A 17416-nucleotide genomic window follows, 5' to 3' on the forward strand; every position below is an offset into this window, starting at 1 on the left:
TGAAGTGGTGGTTTCGGTTGTATGCACTCAAAAAAACGTGCATGCATACACATAGGGCCTATATGAGCATGAGGCGCTGATGTAAAGTTATACATGTGAGCTGGACTGTAATGGCGCTTCTCCACACCAGGGGTCATTATTGTGACGGAGATCTTTTCCATAAATAGAAAGGGGATCATTATGTGGCAGGACTAACATGAGATGTCAAATAAGGTTTTCGTTAAAATAATGGATCTTTTCTCAAAATAAAAAAAACTGAAATAGCCTTTACCATTCTGCTCTAGAAAAACAAACCAGCACTGAAAATGAACAAGAGGATTGATATGGGGATTGTATGATGTTAGAGAGAGAGAGAGAGGGTCAAGGAGGGCAGGGACATGGACATGCAGGATCTCCACAATCTTACCTCACTAGCTCCTGGACAAATGGTTTCCAAGACTCTGCCCATGTCTTATAACACTAAACAAACTGTGCCAAAATGTAATGATTTCTGGGCACAGTCGCCTTTAGAGAAATACAGAATCTGGTATAGCTATATGCCTTTTTATTATTTGTTTCATGATCCCTGCTGGACTGTTAAATCACAACACCCATCACTGACCAAAACATTGCGTTAATAGTTTAAGTTATTTTACTTGTGTCATTTTGAAAATGTAACAATTTTAAAATTAGCTCCGAGCATGGCCTTTGCTTTGTTTAACAGAGACAGACATAGATAGATGGATAGATAGGGCCTAGATAGATAGATAGATAGATAGATAGATAGACAGACAGACAGACAGACAGACAGACAGACAGACATAGATAGATAGATAGATAGATAGATAGATAGATAGATAGATAGATAGATAAATAGATAGATAGACAAACATTTCAAAAGCTGCACACAATATGCCTCCCACTTCACTGTAAAGTCCAATCTGTGTGTGTGTGTGTGTGTGTGTGTGTGTGTGTGTGTGTGTGTGTGTGTGTGTGTGTGTGTGTGTGTGTGTGTGTGTGTGTGTGCGTGCACTGGAGGTTTCCACATCACACTTGTGTAAATTGCATATTTGACCACGATTGGCACAGTGAAGTGCAAACATCCAAGTGAAGTAAAAAAAACTTCACTCAACTTTTTACTCAAAACTATACAGATTGTTGTGACAAATCCTGGAGTTGGTTTCACATGACTAATGTATTATGCAGGACACTACAGTGATGAATGATTTCAATAGAATATTGACACAGGACACTCAATGAGTCTTTACTCCAGGTTAAATAAAGGTTTAATAAAATAAAACAAATTGAACAAGTTTGAATCACATCCAAATCCAATTTATTTTATATATCCCATACGAAATCTTAATGATCCCCCAGACCCACTAATCAGTCTCACTAGAGCAACTGCAAAATGTCCCCTTATCCAATCATCAGTTCAAATCTTCATACTCCCATTTCTTGTTCCTTTGACCTCCAAAATCACTGGAAATGCATTATCTTTATTTTGTAAATTTCCCATTCGAAGTGGAGAGGATGGACAGAATACTGCCATGCTTTCTACTTTCTTCATTGTGCTGCACCCTGCAAAACATGAAGTTATCATAATTAAAAACATTCAATTTGTAGGTACCCCTCACTTGAGAAACCTAAAGGTTTCAACTCTTTATCTCTCTGAAGTGAGAAAAGAATCTCAAACCTGCAGAGTGGTCTTATCAGAGGGGGGTCATGGGATGTATGCTACTATATAGTATTAAGAGATGGGTGTGGTTGAAACATGCTTCATGCCCGGATTTGAGGATCCTTCTGCAAGCGCCCACCGCGTGATCTGGCTGCCTGTTTCTGAATGATGATATTCAGAAGAAAAAAAAAAACAGGAACCGTGAGGATAACTGACCGAGAGGGCCGCCTCTCATAATACTGGGAGAAAACCCGAACAGTCGAACTACTGATGGGTTGATTTCTTGCAACCAGAAGCTTTTTTTAATGCCATTACTTTCTATTTGAGGCATATTTTTACTCAGTAATTCATTGTTGGCTCGGAGGCGGTTGTCCTGATGAAGTGTCAGCAGAGGGAGGAGGAAGCCAGAGAGAGGAAGGAAACGAGGATAACGTCACGAAAAGCAGAATCGGAGTAAAACGGACTGAATAGTAATGGACAGTGCTTGATGCGGGCCGGGGACCCGAGCTGAATTGTGTTTGTTTACGTCGCATTGGACAAAGATGTTTTTGTTAACTGGTCGGGCGTGAAAAAGGGGAAAACATTTCGAGGAGGAAACGGCAGCACAGCAGCAGCAGATTTCATCTTTTTCAGGAGGCTCCACTAAAGCAGAGAAATGGAAATGTGTGTAGCCCTCCTCCGTTTGCCTGTTCGCTGAAGGATTTGGAAACAGCCGAATCGTGACACACGGAGCTTTAAGTGGATCTTCTTTTTTAATGAGTGAAAAAGACATATAGCTAAATCTTTTTTTGGGGGACGTTGCTTTCGGTTTTTCCACGGCAGAAAAAAAAGCAGCAAAATCATCGGGGGAATTAACAGGTAGCCACCCATTATCAAACGCTGTGACAACCGCTGTTAGGCCAGCCTATTGAGTGTAAGATGGCTGGGTGATGATGTGCCTATTCGTGGCATCATTTCGACTAAATTAATTTTGCTACATCCGCATTTTAGAAGATCAGCATCTGAAACAAGATGTGGTTAGGGCCTTCATCAGCCGCTGTGCTGATCAATATGTGATGTAGCCTGCATTCATGGGGCCTGTCTTTCTATTTAAATACACTAGGAATCTCTAAAAGCTTCAGATGCTGAAATAAAATGCTTATGGTGGTCTTCCTATATATTTGAATATGTCCCGTTGTACCCGCTTCTTTCTTTACTGCGGCTTTTATTTCCGTGCGGAGCTCCCAGCCCAGGCCTGCATGTGTTTAAAACCTGGGAGTGAGCAGAGCCGCACAGTTTCTCTGACATTAACATTTACTCTGTCAAACATGCTGTGGTTGTGGGCTCTGCGCTCTGCTCCAGTTGCAGATGCCATGTTAGTGTCGTTCCACATCAGATGTGCATCCAAAGGGGTGGGGCCAGTCACACTTTGGCATCATGCTCTTTGAATTTCTCTCTCTTTGTGTTATTAAATGTGTTCTCAAAAGACCAGTAAACTCCCTCAAATGTTCAGGCACTAAGAATATGCTTTATTATAACGTCACCTTCCTCATCAGCATCATCATGAAGGAGATATAGCCTCTTGTTGGCTACCAGGCCATGCATGAGTGCAGGTGGAGTCCGTATGATATGTGTGTCTTTTTTACCACTGTCCATTGACATGACTTCAGCACAAATCTGCCCGCCCTCCAGTCGATGCTCGCAGGCGACAAAAACATCCATCCGAGCATCTGGCTGGACCCATCTAGGCCTGATCTCTGATGCATCATCACCCCCCATCCGCCCACACACACACACACACACACACACACACACACACTCTCTCTGCTTTTCTCCTCCTCATTGGCTAAATGAGCAGCTGTGCCAGGAGACTCAGACCCATGATGCACCCCTTTTGGCTTCCATTAGTGCCGTGTGATCCATCTGGTCGCAGGTCCCTCCAGGGAACAGTGACCTACTGTAGCTAATTGCTCTTCCTTTGCAGTGTGCACTGTATGCATGTTTGCTGTGGATTTGAATTTTGCTTCACAAATGCAAATAGAAGCTCCCTGTTTGGGAAGCTGTTTGAATGTGTAACTGTACTCCTATCAGGAACAGGAAATGCTGCTTCCTACTGAAAGCATGATGTGATGTACAGTGTGTTTGACCCCAGTTGGCCCATAGCTAAATTATACATCTCCTACCATGTTAATTTTTAGGAACCGCAGTGTCTCAGATGACAAAAAAAAGATGACTGTGTCCAGCATTAGCACAAGTTTTGACTTAATACACAACCTGTAAATGCATAGTCAAGTTCCGTCGGCTTTAAAGGGAGTGTTCGCTCAGCCTGGTAGCGATGCTGGCTGTTGGATAGCAGCTTAGTCATTACAGATTATTCTCCTCAGTTAAACCAGGCATGGTTGCACAGCCATAAACAGATTACACGGTTTATTCTCACTGTGTGGGTTCAGTAATCCTTAGAGATTAAAATGTGTTTTTTATTTATTTTATTATTTCTTTCCCAAATCAGGGACAAACAGTATTTTACGTAAATTATTTGATTTAATTGATCCATTTTTGATGAAAGTGGACTCCTGGATTACTGGATTATGAAAACGCGAAACTATGCTAATCCCAATGGGCCTCACTATTATACATCAGCAGTCAATTACGAGATTATACATCATGTAAATCAGAGTCTGATATTTAAAGTTTTCCAACGGCCAACAGGTGACGACCCTGACAAATCCAAAATGAGTGAGCTGGAGCAGCTTCGCCAGGAGGCCGAGCAACTGAGGAACCAGATTCGAGTAAGTCAAATTCTTTTATAGTTCAGTTTTCATCTTTAGGATGATAATGCTGATATATTTAACATGTTGTGTAATGTCTTATTTTTGCATCCTATGATTCCACGTCCATCAGGATGCCAGGAAAGCATGTGGCGATTCAACCCTGACACAGGTAAGTGCCACTGAATGTCCCAGGTGGTATAGCTACAAAACATATTTATAATAAACATGTTTTTGGGGGCTTTATTTTAGTGATAACCATGTGTTTGGCGACCACTGATATGGAAACATAATAAAAAGGTTACGGGAGAAACTTGACTGGTTTTAAAGACCTGGGAGTTTTTAGGTTCACATAGAAAAAGCAGAGCAGCTGCTCAAAATACTATATCACAGATAAATATATCGCACAGATTGGAAAAAATAGATTAATTCACTCAATTTCCACCCACATGATCACTAGAAGTATAACCATGGTGGTTTACCATTTCCCTGTGCTGTGCTTTATACATTACTTTAATATTATTCATTTTTACATCTTAAGTCATTCATATCAAATTTGGCATGACATATTAGCTGTTCTTGTGCTTATTTTGTCTCCAGTGTATTATAGCTTACAATATTGTTACAATCTCAAGAAGCTTCACTGTCGAACCTTCCATCGCACACAGTTATCAATAAAAATAAAAGGGTGAATTTCATTTGAACTAATTATTTGATTAACCTCTCCTCACTAAACTAGATAACTGCTGGTCTGGATCCTGTGGGGCGGATTCAGATGCGGACACGACGTACCCTCCGGGGGCACCTTGCTAAGATCTACGCCATGCACTGGGGCACTGACTCAAAGTGAGTCTATGCTGTACCAAACATTTTGTGTTGGTGACTTTGATTGTGATTAAAGCATTTCACTGTGCAGGTGCTGTGCACTATTACATTTGTTGGCTCCATACAATAGCAACTTCACATGGGATAATACATCACATTTAAATTATGGAACAAACAAACAAACACATCATTTGTAGCAAACATACCAAGCTGGTGCAGGTTACCTAGCCATTCTGAAAAGTGGTGGCCTAAAATAGGTCTTTGACTGTTTACACTGTGCTGTGTGTTTAGTGTTGATTAGCAAATGTTAGCATGCTAACATGCTAAACTAAGATGGTGAGCATGGTAAACATTAACATCAGCATGTTAGCATTGTGATAGCCTTCTGATGTTAGCATGTAGCTCAAAGCACAGCTGGACCTAAGTTCAGCCTCACAAAACTCATCACATCTTCGAGTTTTCAAAAACACTGAGCCAAAACATCCAAAATGTCTCTTTTCAAACTTCTTTGGAGTAGTTTTAAGTTCAGAACTATGGAATCAAAAAAGCACGAAAGCTGTAGTGTAGTTATATTCCACATGTGTGCGTTCTAAAATATTTGGTAAAACCAAAGTTTTCAGTTTTCAACATTTTGCCTGTATTACAAGTATACAAGTCACTGTGGAAGACAAATGAGAGTCGACAGTATTCATTTATTCAGAAAATAAACACACTAAGCCGAACTGGATGTCCATCGATGGATATGGTATGAAATGTTTGAATGTTTGTCTCCACAGGCTTTTGGTTAGTGCCTCTCAAGATGGAAAACTGATCGTCTGGGACAGCTACACCACTAACAAGGTAAAGTCTGCTGAATAATTCTCATCAGCTGGATAAATAGTAACACTTGGCCTCTGTCCGAACTGGAAGTGAAAGTAGAGGAAAGTCTTTCTCTTCTAGGAGTGTGGTTGACTCAACAGCTTTCTTTGCAACCATTGCAGTAACTTATTTTAACATTTGTAGCAGCATTAGCATTAGATTTTCAGTGTCAATACACATTGTTATGCTGTTATTACAAGAGCGCTTGCATTGGGTTTCCTTCTACTCCAAAAGTAAAATGTCTGTTGCTTCCAAATACCTTCCTAGATACATGCCATCCCCCTGCGCTCCTCCTGGGTGATGACCTGTGCGTACGCCCCCTCTGGGAACTACGTGGCCTGCGGAGGCCTGGACAACGTCTGCTCCATCTACTGCTTGAAGACTCGTGAGGGCAATGTCAGGGTCAGCAGGGAGCTACCTGGCCACACAGGTGAGAGAACATCACACTCTCAACCACTTTGACGAGTCAAACTGGTGAGAGGTTTCAGGCGAGCGTGCAGCAGGCAGTCTCCTGCCTCGAGGGAAAGTTCTGCTCCCAAACCCCTAAACAATAAAGATTTCATTTACATGGTTAATTAATCGCAGGGCAGAGCTGTCTTAATGAGCTGAGACATCAACTCCTGTCTGCGAGACTGGTTTGTGACACTGTAGCTACTGTGCTGCTGTACATCATTTGCAAAATGGGCTGCGACTTAATATCAAGATGCCTATCGTGTGTTCACAGCAATAAGCTTCATGAGCAGCAGTAGATGTTTTACCTAGGTTTTGCCTCTCAGGCTACACACAGTCCGCCAAACTTAATTGGTAGATATTTGCTTCTTTGTTGGGGCTGAATGCAGTCTGAGAGGAAGGCCGCAGACACTAGTACCTCTCTGGATATTTTGGGTTAATAAAAATCAATTAATTTAGATCTAATATTCAAATATTATATCATATTGTATTGTCCTAAAAAGACACTAGACCATTAATAAAAGATGAGGCTTTAAAGTCTCTTAGTGGGAAAGATGCAACTACAATGTTATTATCATAAAGTATCAGGTGTGTCAAGGTCTACACCACAGAAAGCACAATAACCATTTCTATCATAAATTGCTATTTTCTAGATTGATATAAATGTATATGAATGCAGCAAATGGCATTCCCATCCCCTCTCCGCATAAACCCTAAGGTTTTGTACGTTCAGTGCACTGTTACAATAATAGTTCTATTTTGTGCTTATTGTATTACAGTAGATGCTAGTAGTGCCACTCGTCTATCACCTTAATGTGTCTATGTGCAGATCACCTTTAAGTTTCATTCAGTTCCACAATACACGATACAAACTCACCTGTACTCTGTTCTCTCAGGTTACCTGTCATGCTGCCGTTTCATTGATGACAATCAAATCATCACAAGTTCCGGAGACACCACATGGTGAGCCTACAGAGATCAAAACACAGACAGTGTGCAGTGCATGTTTCCCTGAGTGGATCAGTGTCTAACTCTGCGCTCTCTGCCCCAGTGCACTGTGGGACATCGAGACGAGTCAGCAGACCACTGTTTTCTCGGGCCACAGCGGTGACGTCATGAGTCTGTCCCTGTCGCCCGACCTCCGCACCTTCGTGTCGGGAGCCTGCGATGCCTCGGTCAAACTGTGGGACATCAGGGACAGCATGTGCCGGCAGACCTTCACAGGCCACGAGTCGGACATCAACGCCATCTGTGTGAGTGTGCCGAGGCTTGTGACCAAACTACAAGTTGTCAAAAACTGATCTGAATATACCAGCAATAAATAGAAAATAAACTGTTTGCTACACAATGTGCTGCCTATTAACTCATATGTCTATTAGAAATTCCAATTGTCTGCCACTGGGTATCAGCCCAGCAGTGGTCTAAAGTGGCAGTTCTTCCTTCCCATGTACGTCTAATACATTATCAACAGAGCAGCTCCAGGATTTGTCTCAGTGACATCACATACTGTCTTGTCTCCAGCTTTGGGGAGAGGATTTAAACTTGGAGCACGCTAGAGGATTAACAAGATTATCAATTAACACCACATCTGAACGTCCTATATCAGTCCAGACTCCAACTGAGCCTGAGCCTGGACTGATGCACCACTCAGGTTAAATCTGATAGATGACAGGTAGACTGATTCAGTATTGAAACATGATGATCATCTCTCAGACTGATCTGATTCAGTCCAAGAGCAGAGACACCAGTAGCATGTAGGGAACTCTTCTCCTACACAGAATCACCTGCTTGCTGTCTCTTCTTAAGAGTATCTTGATATAGCTGTACCCACACTTCCTGCATCTCATCCATCTTCCTGGCTTCCTCCACAGTTCTTTCCCAATGGCAGCGCCTTTGCCACAGGCTCAGACGACGCCACCTGCAGGCTGTTTGACCTGCGTGCAGACCAGGAGCTCAGCCTCTACTGCCATGACAACATTATTTGCGGCATCACCTCCGTGGCTTTCTCACGCTCCGGCCGTTTGCTGCTGGCTGGTTACGATGACTTTAACTGCAACATCTGGGACGCCATGAAGGGAGATAGAGCAGGTGGGTGGAAACAGCTGTGTATTGGTGCGATGTCAAAGAATAGGTCAAGCGAGGGTTATATTAATCGTGGAGTTACCTAAGTAAGACATCAGGGAACATTATTTGTTTGTATACTTCAAAGTAAAACCAACTCTTATCTGACCATCACCTGCAATATCTCACTCAAAAACCAAGTAACAGCGCGTTTGGTGCAAAAAGAGTGACGGAAAACTTAAAAACACAATGCTCGATATCAATATGCAACTCAGAGGCTAATTTAGCTCTTTTTAAAAGAGAAAAAGAATTGCTCAGAATTCTATATAAATATATAATAATATATATTTAATAATTTCAGGGTAATGTAAATAACTGTAATACTAAACTGCTTACAATGGAGGTGATAAGAAAATATTCAATGTCCTTACTTTGGAGCTGTATTTTCATGCAAATGACTCCAATGGGATTTAGGTGAAAAGAGTGAAGATGATGGTGAAGAGTTTTTATTTTTACTGAAACCAAAACAATAATCCATAATAATGTGTTTCATGGTATGCACATAATTGTGTGTATATTGAACCTACAAAATGGAACATAAAATTATCAGGATATGGATTTACAGAACTAACGTTCAATGTTTTTTTTTCTTCTAGTTTTAAGTTTACTTATGAGTCATTTAAAGAGAGCTCAGTGAATTCACACGTGTCGAGCCTTATTTTGTAAAAACAAAAAGTACATTTGGTCAAACTGCTCACCCTGTGTTGGAAGTTAAAGCACTAATAAACACAAGCTTGCTGTGTTCTCTGCGGTTTTTGAAATGTTTCAGAGCAAAACATTTTACTGTAACAAGTCTTCTTTTGTCTGTCCTTGTCCCCCCTGCAGGGGTCCTGGCCGGCCATGACAATCGTGTGAGCTGTCTGGGTGTGACAGATGACGGCATGGCGGTGAGCACCGGGTCCTGGGACAGCTTCCTTAAGATCTGGAACTGAGCCACGCACATAAACAGCAAACACACACACACACACCGCTCCCATCTTGGGACACAGTTTGCACCCTGTATTCACTGTATGTAAGATTCAACAGACAAATTGCAACATTGTACTGTACATAATATATATGACTTAGGTATGAGTTCTCACACACACACACACACACACACACACACACACACACACACACACACAGTATGCAGGACATGACAACACACCTAAAACACCTAGCCCTAAACACATGCCCACACTACCTACAGCTGATTTAAGTACAGAAACACACACACACACACACACACACATATATAATCTTTAAAATTTTAAAATGTGATAAAATACAGTTGGATGTTCAGCTGCTCAAATAAAAAACACAAATGCCACTATTACCTGAAGCCTTTTAACACGTCTAACACACTCATTCACACCACACACACACACACACACACACACTTTTTCCTGAGAGATATTGCTCCTCGAGTTAAACAGGGGAGAAGACGTTATTGGACAATTCTGTCTTTGTTTACAATGAAGTCCAAAATGCACTCCAGACAAATTTTTCTGTACTATTTTTGTCTCAGTACCACATGTATCTCTGTGATGCTAATGAGAAGGAAGAATGGTTGTGGAAAGAGGATCATGTGAGTCCATTAACACTGAAAAAAAGACAGGATGATCGTCTGAGTCCAGGGAAAATATCAACTCTTATTTTCATCTGGCTCAAAACATTATATAGTCACTGTTTTTATAGATATGAACCCCCCACATACAGTACATCTGCTCTTAAGTTTTTGTTTTATTCTTCTTTTTTACACTTATTTTATTCATGTTCTCCCTGTGTGCCTCAGATACACTTTAAGGATTATTAATAGACAATATTGATAAAGTTAAATTAACAACAAAAAAAGATCTGAGATTCAAAAGGTGGATGAAAAAAAATAAAAGCATTACTGTATAAGACATCTTAATAAAGCAGGAGCCAGTATTCATACTTTGACTTTGTCAATGTATTATCTGGACATTACGATGGTGTAATTGTACATAATATTAATAAATAATAGCCTCTCCTGCCAGTTGTTGTGTATTTCTTTTTATTTATACACTTGGAAAGTTATCAACTCAATGGAAAATAAGGGTGCATTCAGGTGCAGTTTGACTTATAAATGGTTGTTTAGGTACTGAATGGCAACACATACATTGACCTATGCTGTTAAATTACCAATGGTATAGTTTCTAAATAGCATAGGTACATTTTAGCAGGTACAAGTTCTAGTTTGATATTATTTTACAATGACAATGAAACATTTATCACAAACATCATTGAAAGCAATCCTTGCCTTTAAGAATAAAGTGAAATTATGTTCAGTGATTGATTTAAAAAAAATAAATGCTGAAATATTGTCTCGAATATGGGGATAAAAACAAGTCATCTGTGCTCAGGTCACAGCAATGTTGTTGAATATCTTTCCCCATCATTACTCATCATTTCAGTTTAATTTCAATCAGCAGATAAGGAAAACACACAAAGTGAACTACCCTTTCCCGAACTATTGGTGTGTTTTCCTTATCTGCTGATTGAAATTAAACTGAAATGTGTCATAGAGGAAGAGATTTAGCTTCATTGCAGGATTGAAGTGTTTTTACATTCAGCCACCAGAGGAAGCTGCAGCTTACTCGGAATCTCAGATTCACAAATTAAGGATGAAAAGGGGTTTATTCAACAACAAAAACAATCTTTTAGGCAATAATTTTAATCCACTAAATAGCATACCTGTGAATATTGAACTGGGTTTCCTGTGACGTAGTCTTATATACATCACATAAACTCAGTGATTTTAGCACCATCATGTGGTTAAACACTGACATATATTTCACATTTTCACTGTAGTATTTTGTTGAAGGCCCAGCACACCCACAGTAAACCCACACGTTATCTTAATTATTCTCCCTGGAAAATGCTTGCGTACACACTGCAAGGTTGACATCTTCTTCACTCTCCTCTGATCTTTGTTGCTCCTGTTAGAGCAGGAAAAATAACATCTTATCATTCTTATTAACACAAGGAAGTCCAGTGACCTCACACAATCCCAGCATAGCTCTGCACCACCGTCAGCCTGAGCAAAGATCTAATGCGTGTGTACAGGGCCTTCAAAAAGTATGGAAACAATTATTTTTTTTTATTTTAAAGCTTAGCCCCCCCCCCCCCAAATAATGATACTTCAAAGAAATGTAGGTAATAGAAATTAAAATCAATTGTATAATGGACATTTTTTCAGAATACAAAAAAGAAACGAGACTAATGAGATTAAGGTATTTAATTTTTCAAACAATGCTGTATTAAGACATGAATTCATTCAACACAATCTTTTGAAAGTTTAAATTTGATCAGTCTATGAAATACAATCTGGAGTTAACCTCTCACAGACACAGTAACACAGACGCGCGCGCACACACACTAAAACATTGCAAAGATGTTTACCATCTTTAAAAAAAAAAAATATATATAGATATTGTAGTTCTGTCCAAAGCTCCATATCGTTTTAGAGCTCCCCAAGTTTGATCTGCCTCACTCCGAGCTACTGCTGCTAATCCATTCACACGTTTATTGATTAGAAATATAAGCTATGAGAGGAGTGCCTCAACAGAATATTATGTTTTGATATCAGAGTTCATAAAGGCAGTTTCTGGGATTTCATTATAGCAAAATAAGAACAAGCATCCCAACAGGTGCTTGTGTTAAACTGAGAGAGAAGCAGTTATTTCAAGTGATTACAAACAAAAGTACAGAACAACTTCTGTAACAAGCAACACACAAACCAGCCTACATTCAGTCCGCCAAAGGCCACTGAAGAATTGCTTTCTGTAGGCCACACACAGATGGACAGCCATGGTTTATATTTGTTCAAATGCTTGTATTGCTTATTAAAAAGAAATGTCATCGGAGAGAAGTCTCTCAAGACGATGTTCTACACCTTCAGCGCTCCACCTACAACTCAGTGGTGCCTCTTTCTTTCTGATGCCAAACTTGTTCAGAGCTTAAATGAATTCAGCAATCAACTCTGTTCATGCTTATGGTCAGACTGACACCGACTCTAAGGAGTCGTGAGGTTCTTTTAATGGCTGTTGGTACAAAATAAAATAGCACTTTTACACCTTAAGGTGCTTTTAGGGAAATCAACAAGCAGACCTACTCTCCTGTGTTACAAACCACAACCCATTATAAGAATTTCTGTTGCATTAAATTAGGCTTAATATTTGGAAGTGACTGCCTCAATCTAGTTGACGACATACTGTATTACCTCACCCAAAACTACATGTAGATATTCATCACAAGATTTTAAGAAAAAGCTCATACTGAAATCCTTTTATTGGTAAAATAAGGATCTTCGTAAAATAAACATGTCTGTTTTTATTTGCAATGATATCCAGAGACACAACTGTCAACACAAATCAGACAATAAAGATGATTAAATAAAAATGATGGTCTTGTGTTTTGCATTATTTTTAGTTAGACATTATCTGCAACTGAAATAGTTTGATGTGCCTCACTAAGCTTGTGCACCACAGCCGAGGTAGAAATACAGTTAAAGTGCCCATATTATGCTCATTTTCAGGTTCATAATTGTATTTTGAGGTTGTACCAGAATAGGTTTCCATGGTTTAATTTTCAAAAAACACCATATCTTTGTTGTACTGCACATTGCTGCAGCTCCTCTTTTGACCCAGTGTGTGCAGGCCTGTGTTTTAGCTACAGAGTGAGGCATCACACTTCTGTACCATCTTTGTTGGAAGTTGCAGTAGCTAGGTAAGGATCACATCAGCTAGCTAGGTGTTTCTCTAACTTCAGTCAGTACAAGGCAGGATTAGCCGGGAGACTTCTTCTAAACGGGGGCGCACTTCCAACTTTGCGTGGAATACCTGCAGAACAGGGACATGTAAGCAGTTCTTTTGTAGATTATGGTGAACTCGTGTATGTTGTAGCAGTGTTTTGCCATTGAGAATGAGGGGGGTAGCGCTAGCTAGTGCTAGCGGTTAGCCCCCTCGTTTTGGCTAGTGACATAGAAAGCCCTGCAGATTTTGAATAGCTCACCTGGAGACTGAAAGCAGGTTACATTCAGAAACCTGTAGCTCACTCAAAACAGCATGGATGTTTTTTTTCTTCAAGTTTGTATGCGTGTGGTAGCACCAGAGACACAAAATAACACCCCAAATCCCAGAAAAGATGATTTTTTTCATAATATGGGCACTTCAAGTATTCCAAGTAAATTGTATGTTACACAACATGAGTTGTTTTTTAAAGGAGAACTCAAACTATTGTACACATCACAGTCTCTTTTAACTTCATTTGTTAGTAAGTGCACTTACTGATGTTACCAGGCAACACCTGAGATGTTGCTAACAAAATGGCACAGGAAATGTCTACTCATCACTCTCTGTATTTAGTGTTTGGGGAAACAAAGAGTACTCCAATGATTTAGAATTTAAGTTCTATAACATGGTCGGTCTCACAATGGAAGGTAAAACAAAAAAAGTATCAAAATCGATGCATAACGTCTTTATTCCAAACATTTTTTTTTTCCCTTGTTAAAATCTGATGGCTACATTACCCACATTGCAACGCGACTGCCGACAGTTTGGTCGGAGATTCAGGTATGTTGTGCTAGTAGCGGCTAACGTAGCCTTGAGCCGCTAGCCTCATGCAGAGACGAGGAGCAGCTACAGAGATCTGTTAAGTTTACTTCTTTCTTACTCCACACCTCCAAGATTGTTTTCATTTTCAAACTTGTAATCTTCAGCCCCAACGGACACTGACTCAAGTGACATCACTTGAGGCAATTTATCACAATTCACGCAGCTCCTTTTGGAATCACAAATGGCTTTATACAAGTTTTTTCCACATATGCAGTAGTACTCCCCAAGACGGGTAAACAGACTTTGATGTGAATATCAGTGGAGTTCTCCTTTATGGACTTTCAAACCTGGTGACAAAAAGGCAAAACTTAAGTTGTCAAGAAATGATGATTAAGTAGTTGTTTTTGCCTGTATTCTGGAATTGTTATTAATTGATCGATGCACTTTTCCCTTACTAAATGCTGCCTTTTTTGATAGCCAAGAGCCAATAACTTCATGCAAGGGCCATCACGCCCCTCACATCACCACCTGTGTGAGGTTTCCCGTCATCGCCTGAGCACATTAACAGCCTGTCAACCCCACATAGGCAATTTACACCAGAGGCCAGATCCAACACCAATCTGTGAGTCACCATAAGTGTCTGAATCAAAGCCACATTGGACTCTTCTGGTAACAAGAAGACAGACATTATTTTATGTCTAGAAATGCTGCAGTAATTGACAGTCTACATACACACGGCTGTTTCAGCAGACTACTCGTTTCACTATAACCAACTACTTAGACTGATTACATACTGACGAGTTTGACGACTGCTGAGTGAATAGGGAAAAACAAACTCCATCTCTCCGTTACACTCAATGCTAGCTTTGACCTCTCTGCCTTAAAATACATTGTGCTTTGACTAATAGAGCAATACACAGTTCCATATAAATACAAATCTGTCTTATAGATGTACATTCACTTTGATTTCTCAATATAGACCAATTTACATGTTTTATAAAATAGGCTTCTCAGAATATATGAAGCTACTTTCCCCACTACAAGATTACACATCCAACATCATTCAAGAACAAGTGCTTTTCTTTGCTGCAAGAACCTACATTTTCTGAGCAGACATCGCACACAAGAGTTAGAATTTGATCTGTGCACAGGTACTAAGTTTACTCTACAAACACGTTTCATACGTATGGCTTTTCACTATGCTGGCTCTCACTGTGAGGAGATCCTTTACACTTCACACTGGATTAATTGGACATGTGTTAATTTATTTGTTATTGCATCTTTCTGAATGGATTGTCTGTTGATCGTTTTTAGGTAATATTCACGGTGCCAAAAAAGCATTTAAAGTCCATCTATAGGATATTCTGAATTTGACTGAAAGCAACACTAGAGAACTTTTCCAGCTTCGGAATTGTCCATTACATTACATTGTCCAGTTCATTCGAACTACAGATCCGCTACCCGATCTGACAAACTTGCATAATGTAATGTGATGGACAATTCCGCTTCCAACCTTTAGGGGGACCGAAGCGGGAAAAGTTCTCTAGTGTTGCTTTAAGTGGCACAGGACATAAATCACCATATTGAGAAAGAAAATAGTTATGCCTTTTCTTCATGAGATTTCAAGCAAGAGACAAGTGTGTGTGCGCGTGGGGGGGATCCTTAAATCTCTCACCGTCCCAAATCCAAGGCACTGCTTTAACTGTAAACATGGCAGATTGATAAAAAATTATGATTTGACCATAAAAAGCATAAGTGCCAGAGTTCCTGGTGGATTGTAATTGTGACATCTGAAATGTAAGTCATGGCACATGACAGATATTCAAGAATAAAAACATTCGATAAAAAGGGGAACACAACTTTGATACAGTACTATATACTCTATTTTAATGGCTTACATGCACACCAAGTATCTGCTGAAGATATATTTGTAAATGTGTTTTTGTTACTGAAGTGAAAGTGCTTTCCATGCCCATTTACAGTTTGTTTTATAGTCTCACCATAAAATTAACGATCTATTCATATAGGCTACTCTTTGATTAAACTCTTTGCCCTAAACATATACTGCATTCTTAGCAGCTTTCCTTTTGCCTGTATGAAATATATCTTCTCAGCGACTTTTAGCAGACTACCCCATTGATCACTAGCCAATATTCCTTTCATAATAAGCAAAAGCTTTTTATACTGACAGTTTCGCACAAAAAAAAATAAAAATACAGTTGCGCTCTTTTAACATGAACATGTCCGCTTCTATTTATAAGCACATGAACTAACTTTTTGAACTAACAACTCCATGCTGATAAGATGCATGATCTGGGTGACGAAAAACCATCTTGACTTTAAAAATGTCCACCTGTTGGAACACCGAAGCACTACACAAAAAGCTTGAGTCATGTGTTGACCTATCCATTGCTGACTGATAACACTGTCTCATACTTCTACCGTACTGCCTGGTGTATGAGCACACACACACACACACACACACACACACACACACACACACACACACACGCGCGCTCCCTTATGCGGTTGCCTAAACAAAGCAGGCAGTTAAATTACAGTCAAGATCTATAGAAAATGCCAAGCAGCTAGTGAAGTCGGCTGACTTTTTGAATGTATATACAGAAAGGAATTGGTTAGTGATCTATAGGAAGAGTAAAATCTTTATAGTCGCCATGTAAGCAATATTCCATTTGGCCTTGATTTATACCCCCCTTGCAGAATATGCTGTGAACTTTGGCAGAGTGTACAGATAAAAATATATTAAGTCATATATTAAGTCTCATGTGGTTCAGCCGTCCTCTCCAAAGTGCCTGATGAGATGGAGTCCTCTGTGGTATTGCAGAGTCGCCCTACATTAAATCTTTCCACTGGCCTAAGACAATTTATGAACTGTACCACACTAAGAGCTGTTCTACTGCAATCCCCTGAACAAACACTTCTCACAAAAAAGATCCACATTAACGAAATAGTCTAAGAACTGAAATATAATACAGCAGAGTAGATCACTGTGGTAGTAAGGTGAAAGGACCACGAAAATGATCTCCCTTAATCACTAGAATCTCAGTGACACCCCCCTTTCAGGTTTCTCCAATGTGACAAATCCCCCTCTCTCTTTCTCTCCTCGAAAGGTGTCATTGTACTCCTAACACTACCACCCAAATATACAAACCCCCCTCTTCAAACAAAGACTCCAC

At 39.9% G+C, this 17416-nt stretch overlaps 1 protein-coding gene across 1 annotated transcript; it reads left to right on the plus strand.

Annotated features, from left to right (window-relative positions):
* The first annotated feature begins 1851 nt into the window (after positions 1 to 1851).
* gnb2 (guanine nucleotide binding protein (G protein), beta polypeptide 2) lies at positions 1852 to 10660 on the plus strand. Its single transcript, XM_078265495.1, has 10 exons — positions 1852 to 2515; positions 4346 to 4425; positions 4538 to 4576; positions 5144 to 5250; positions 6006 to 6069; positions 6355 to 6517; positions 7434 to 7500; positions 7589 to 7790; positions 8409 to 8625; positions 9484 to 10660. The coding sequence occupies exons 2-10, from the start codon at positions 4369 to 4371 to the stop codon at positions 9588 to 9590; spliced, it is 1023 nt and encodes a 340-aa protein (XP_078121621.1). The 5' UTR covers positions 1852 to 2515; positions 4346 to 4368; the 3' UTR covers positions 9591 to 10660.
* The last annotated feature ends 6756 nt before the right edge of the window (positions 10661 to 17416 follow it).

The sequence above is a fragment of the Sander vitreus genome, chromosome 13 (genome assembly GCF_031162955.1).
Source record: "Sander vitreus isolate 19-12246 chromosome 13, sanVit1, whole genome shotgun sequence".
Lineage (NCBI taxonomy): Eukaryota > Metazoa > Chordata > Actinopteri > Perciformes > Percidae > Sander > Sander vitreus.

Excerpts from the sequence above, each read along its gene's own strand:
- gnb2 (XM_078265495.1), top strand. The coding sequence starts at position 4,369 with ATGAGTGAGCTGGAGCAGCTTCGCCAGGAGGCCGAGCAACTGAGGAAC. Across the intron at positions 4,426-4,537 it reads AACTGAGGAACCAGATTCGA|GATGCCAGGAAAGCATGTGG; the intron begins GTAAGTCAAATT and ends CACGTCCATCAG. Across the intron at positions 6,518-7,433 it reads GGAGCTACCTGGCCACACAG|GTTACCTGTCATGCTGCCGT; the intron begins GTGAGAGAACAT and ends CTGTTCTCTCAG.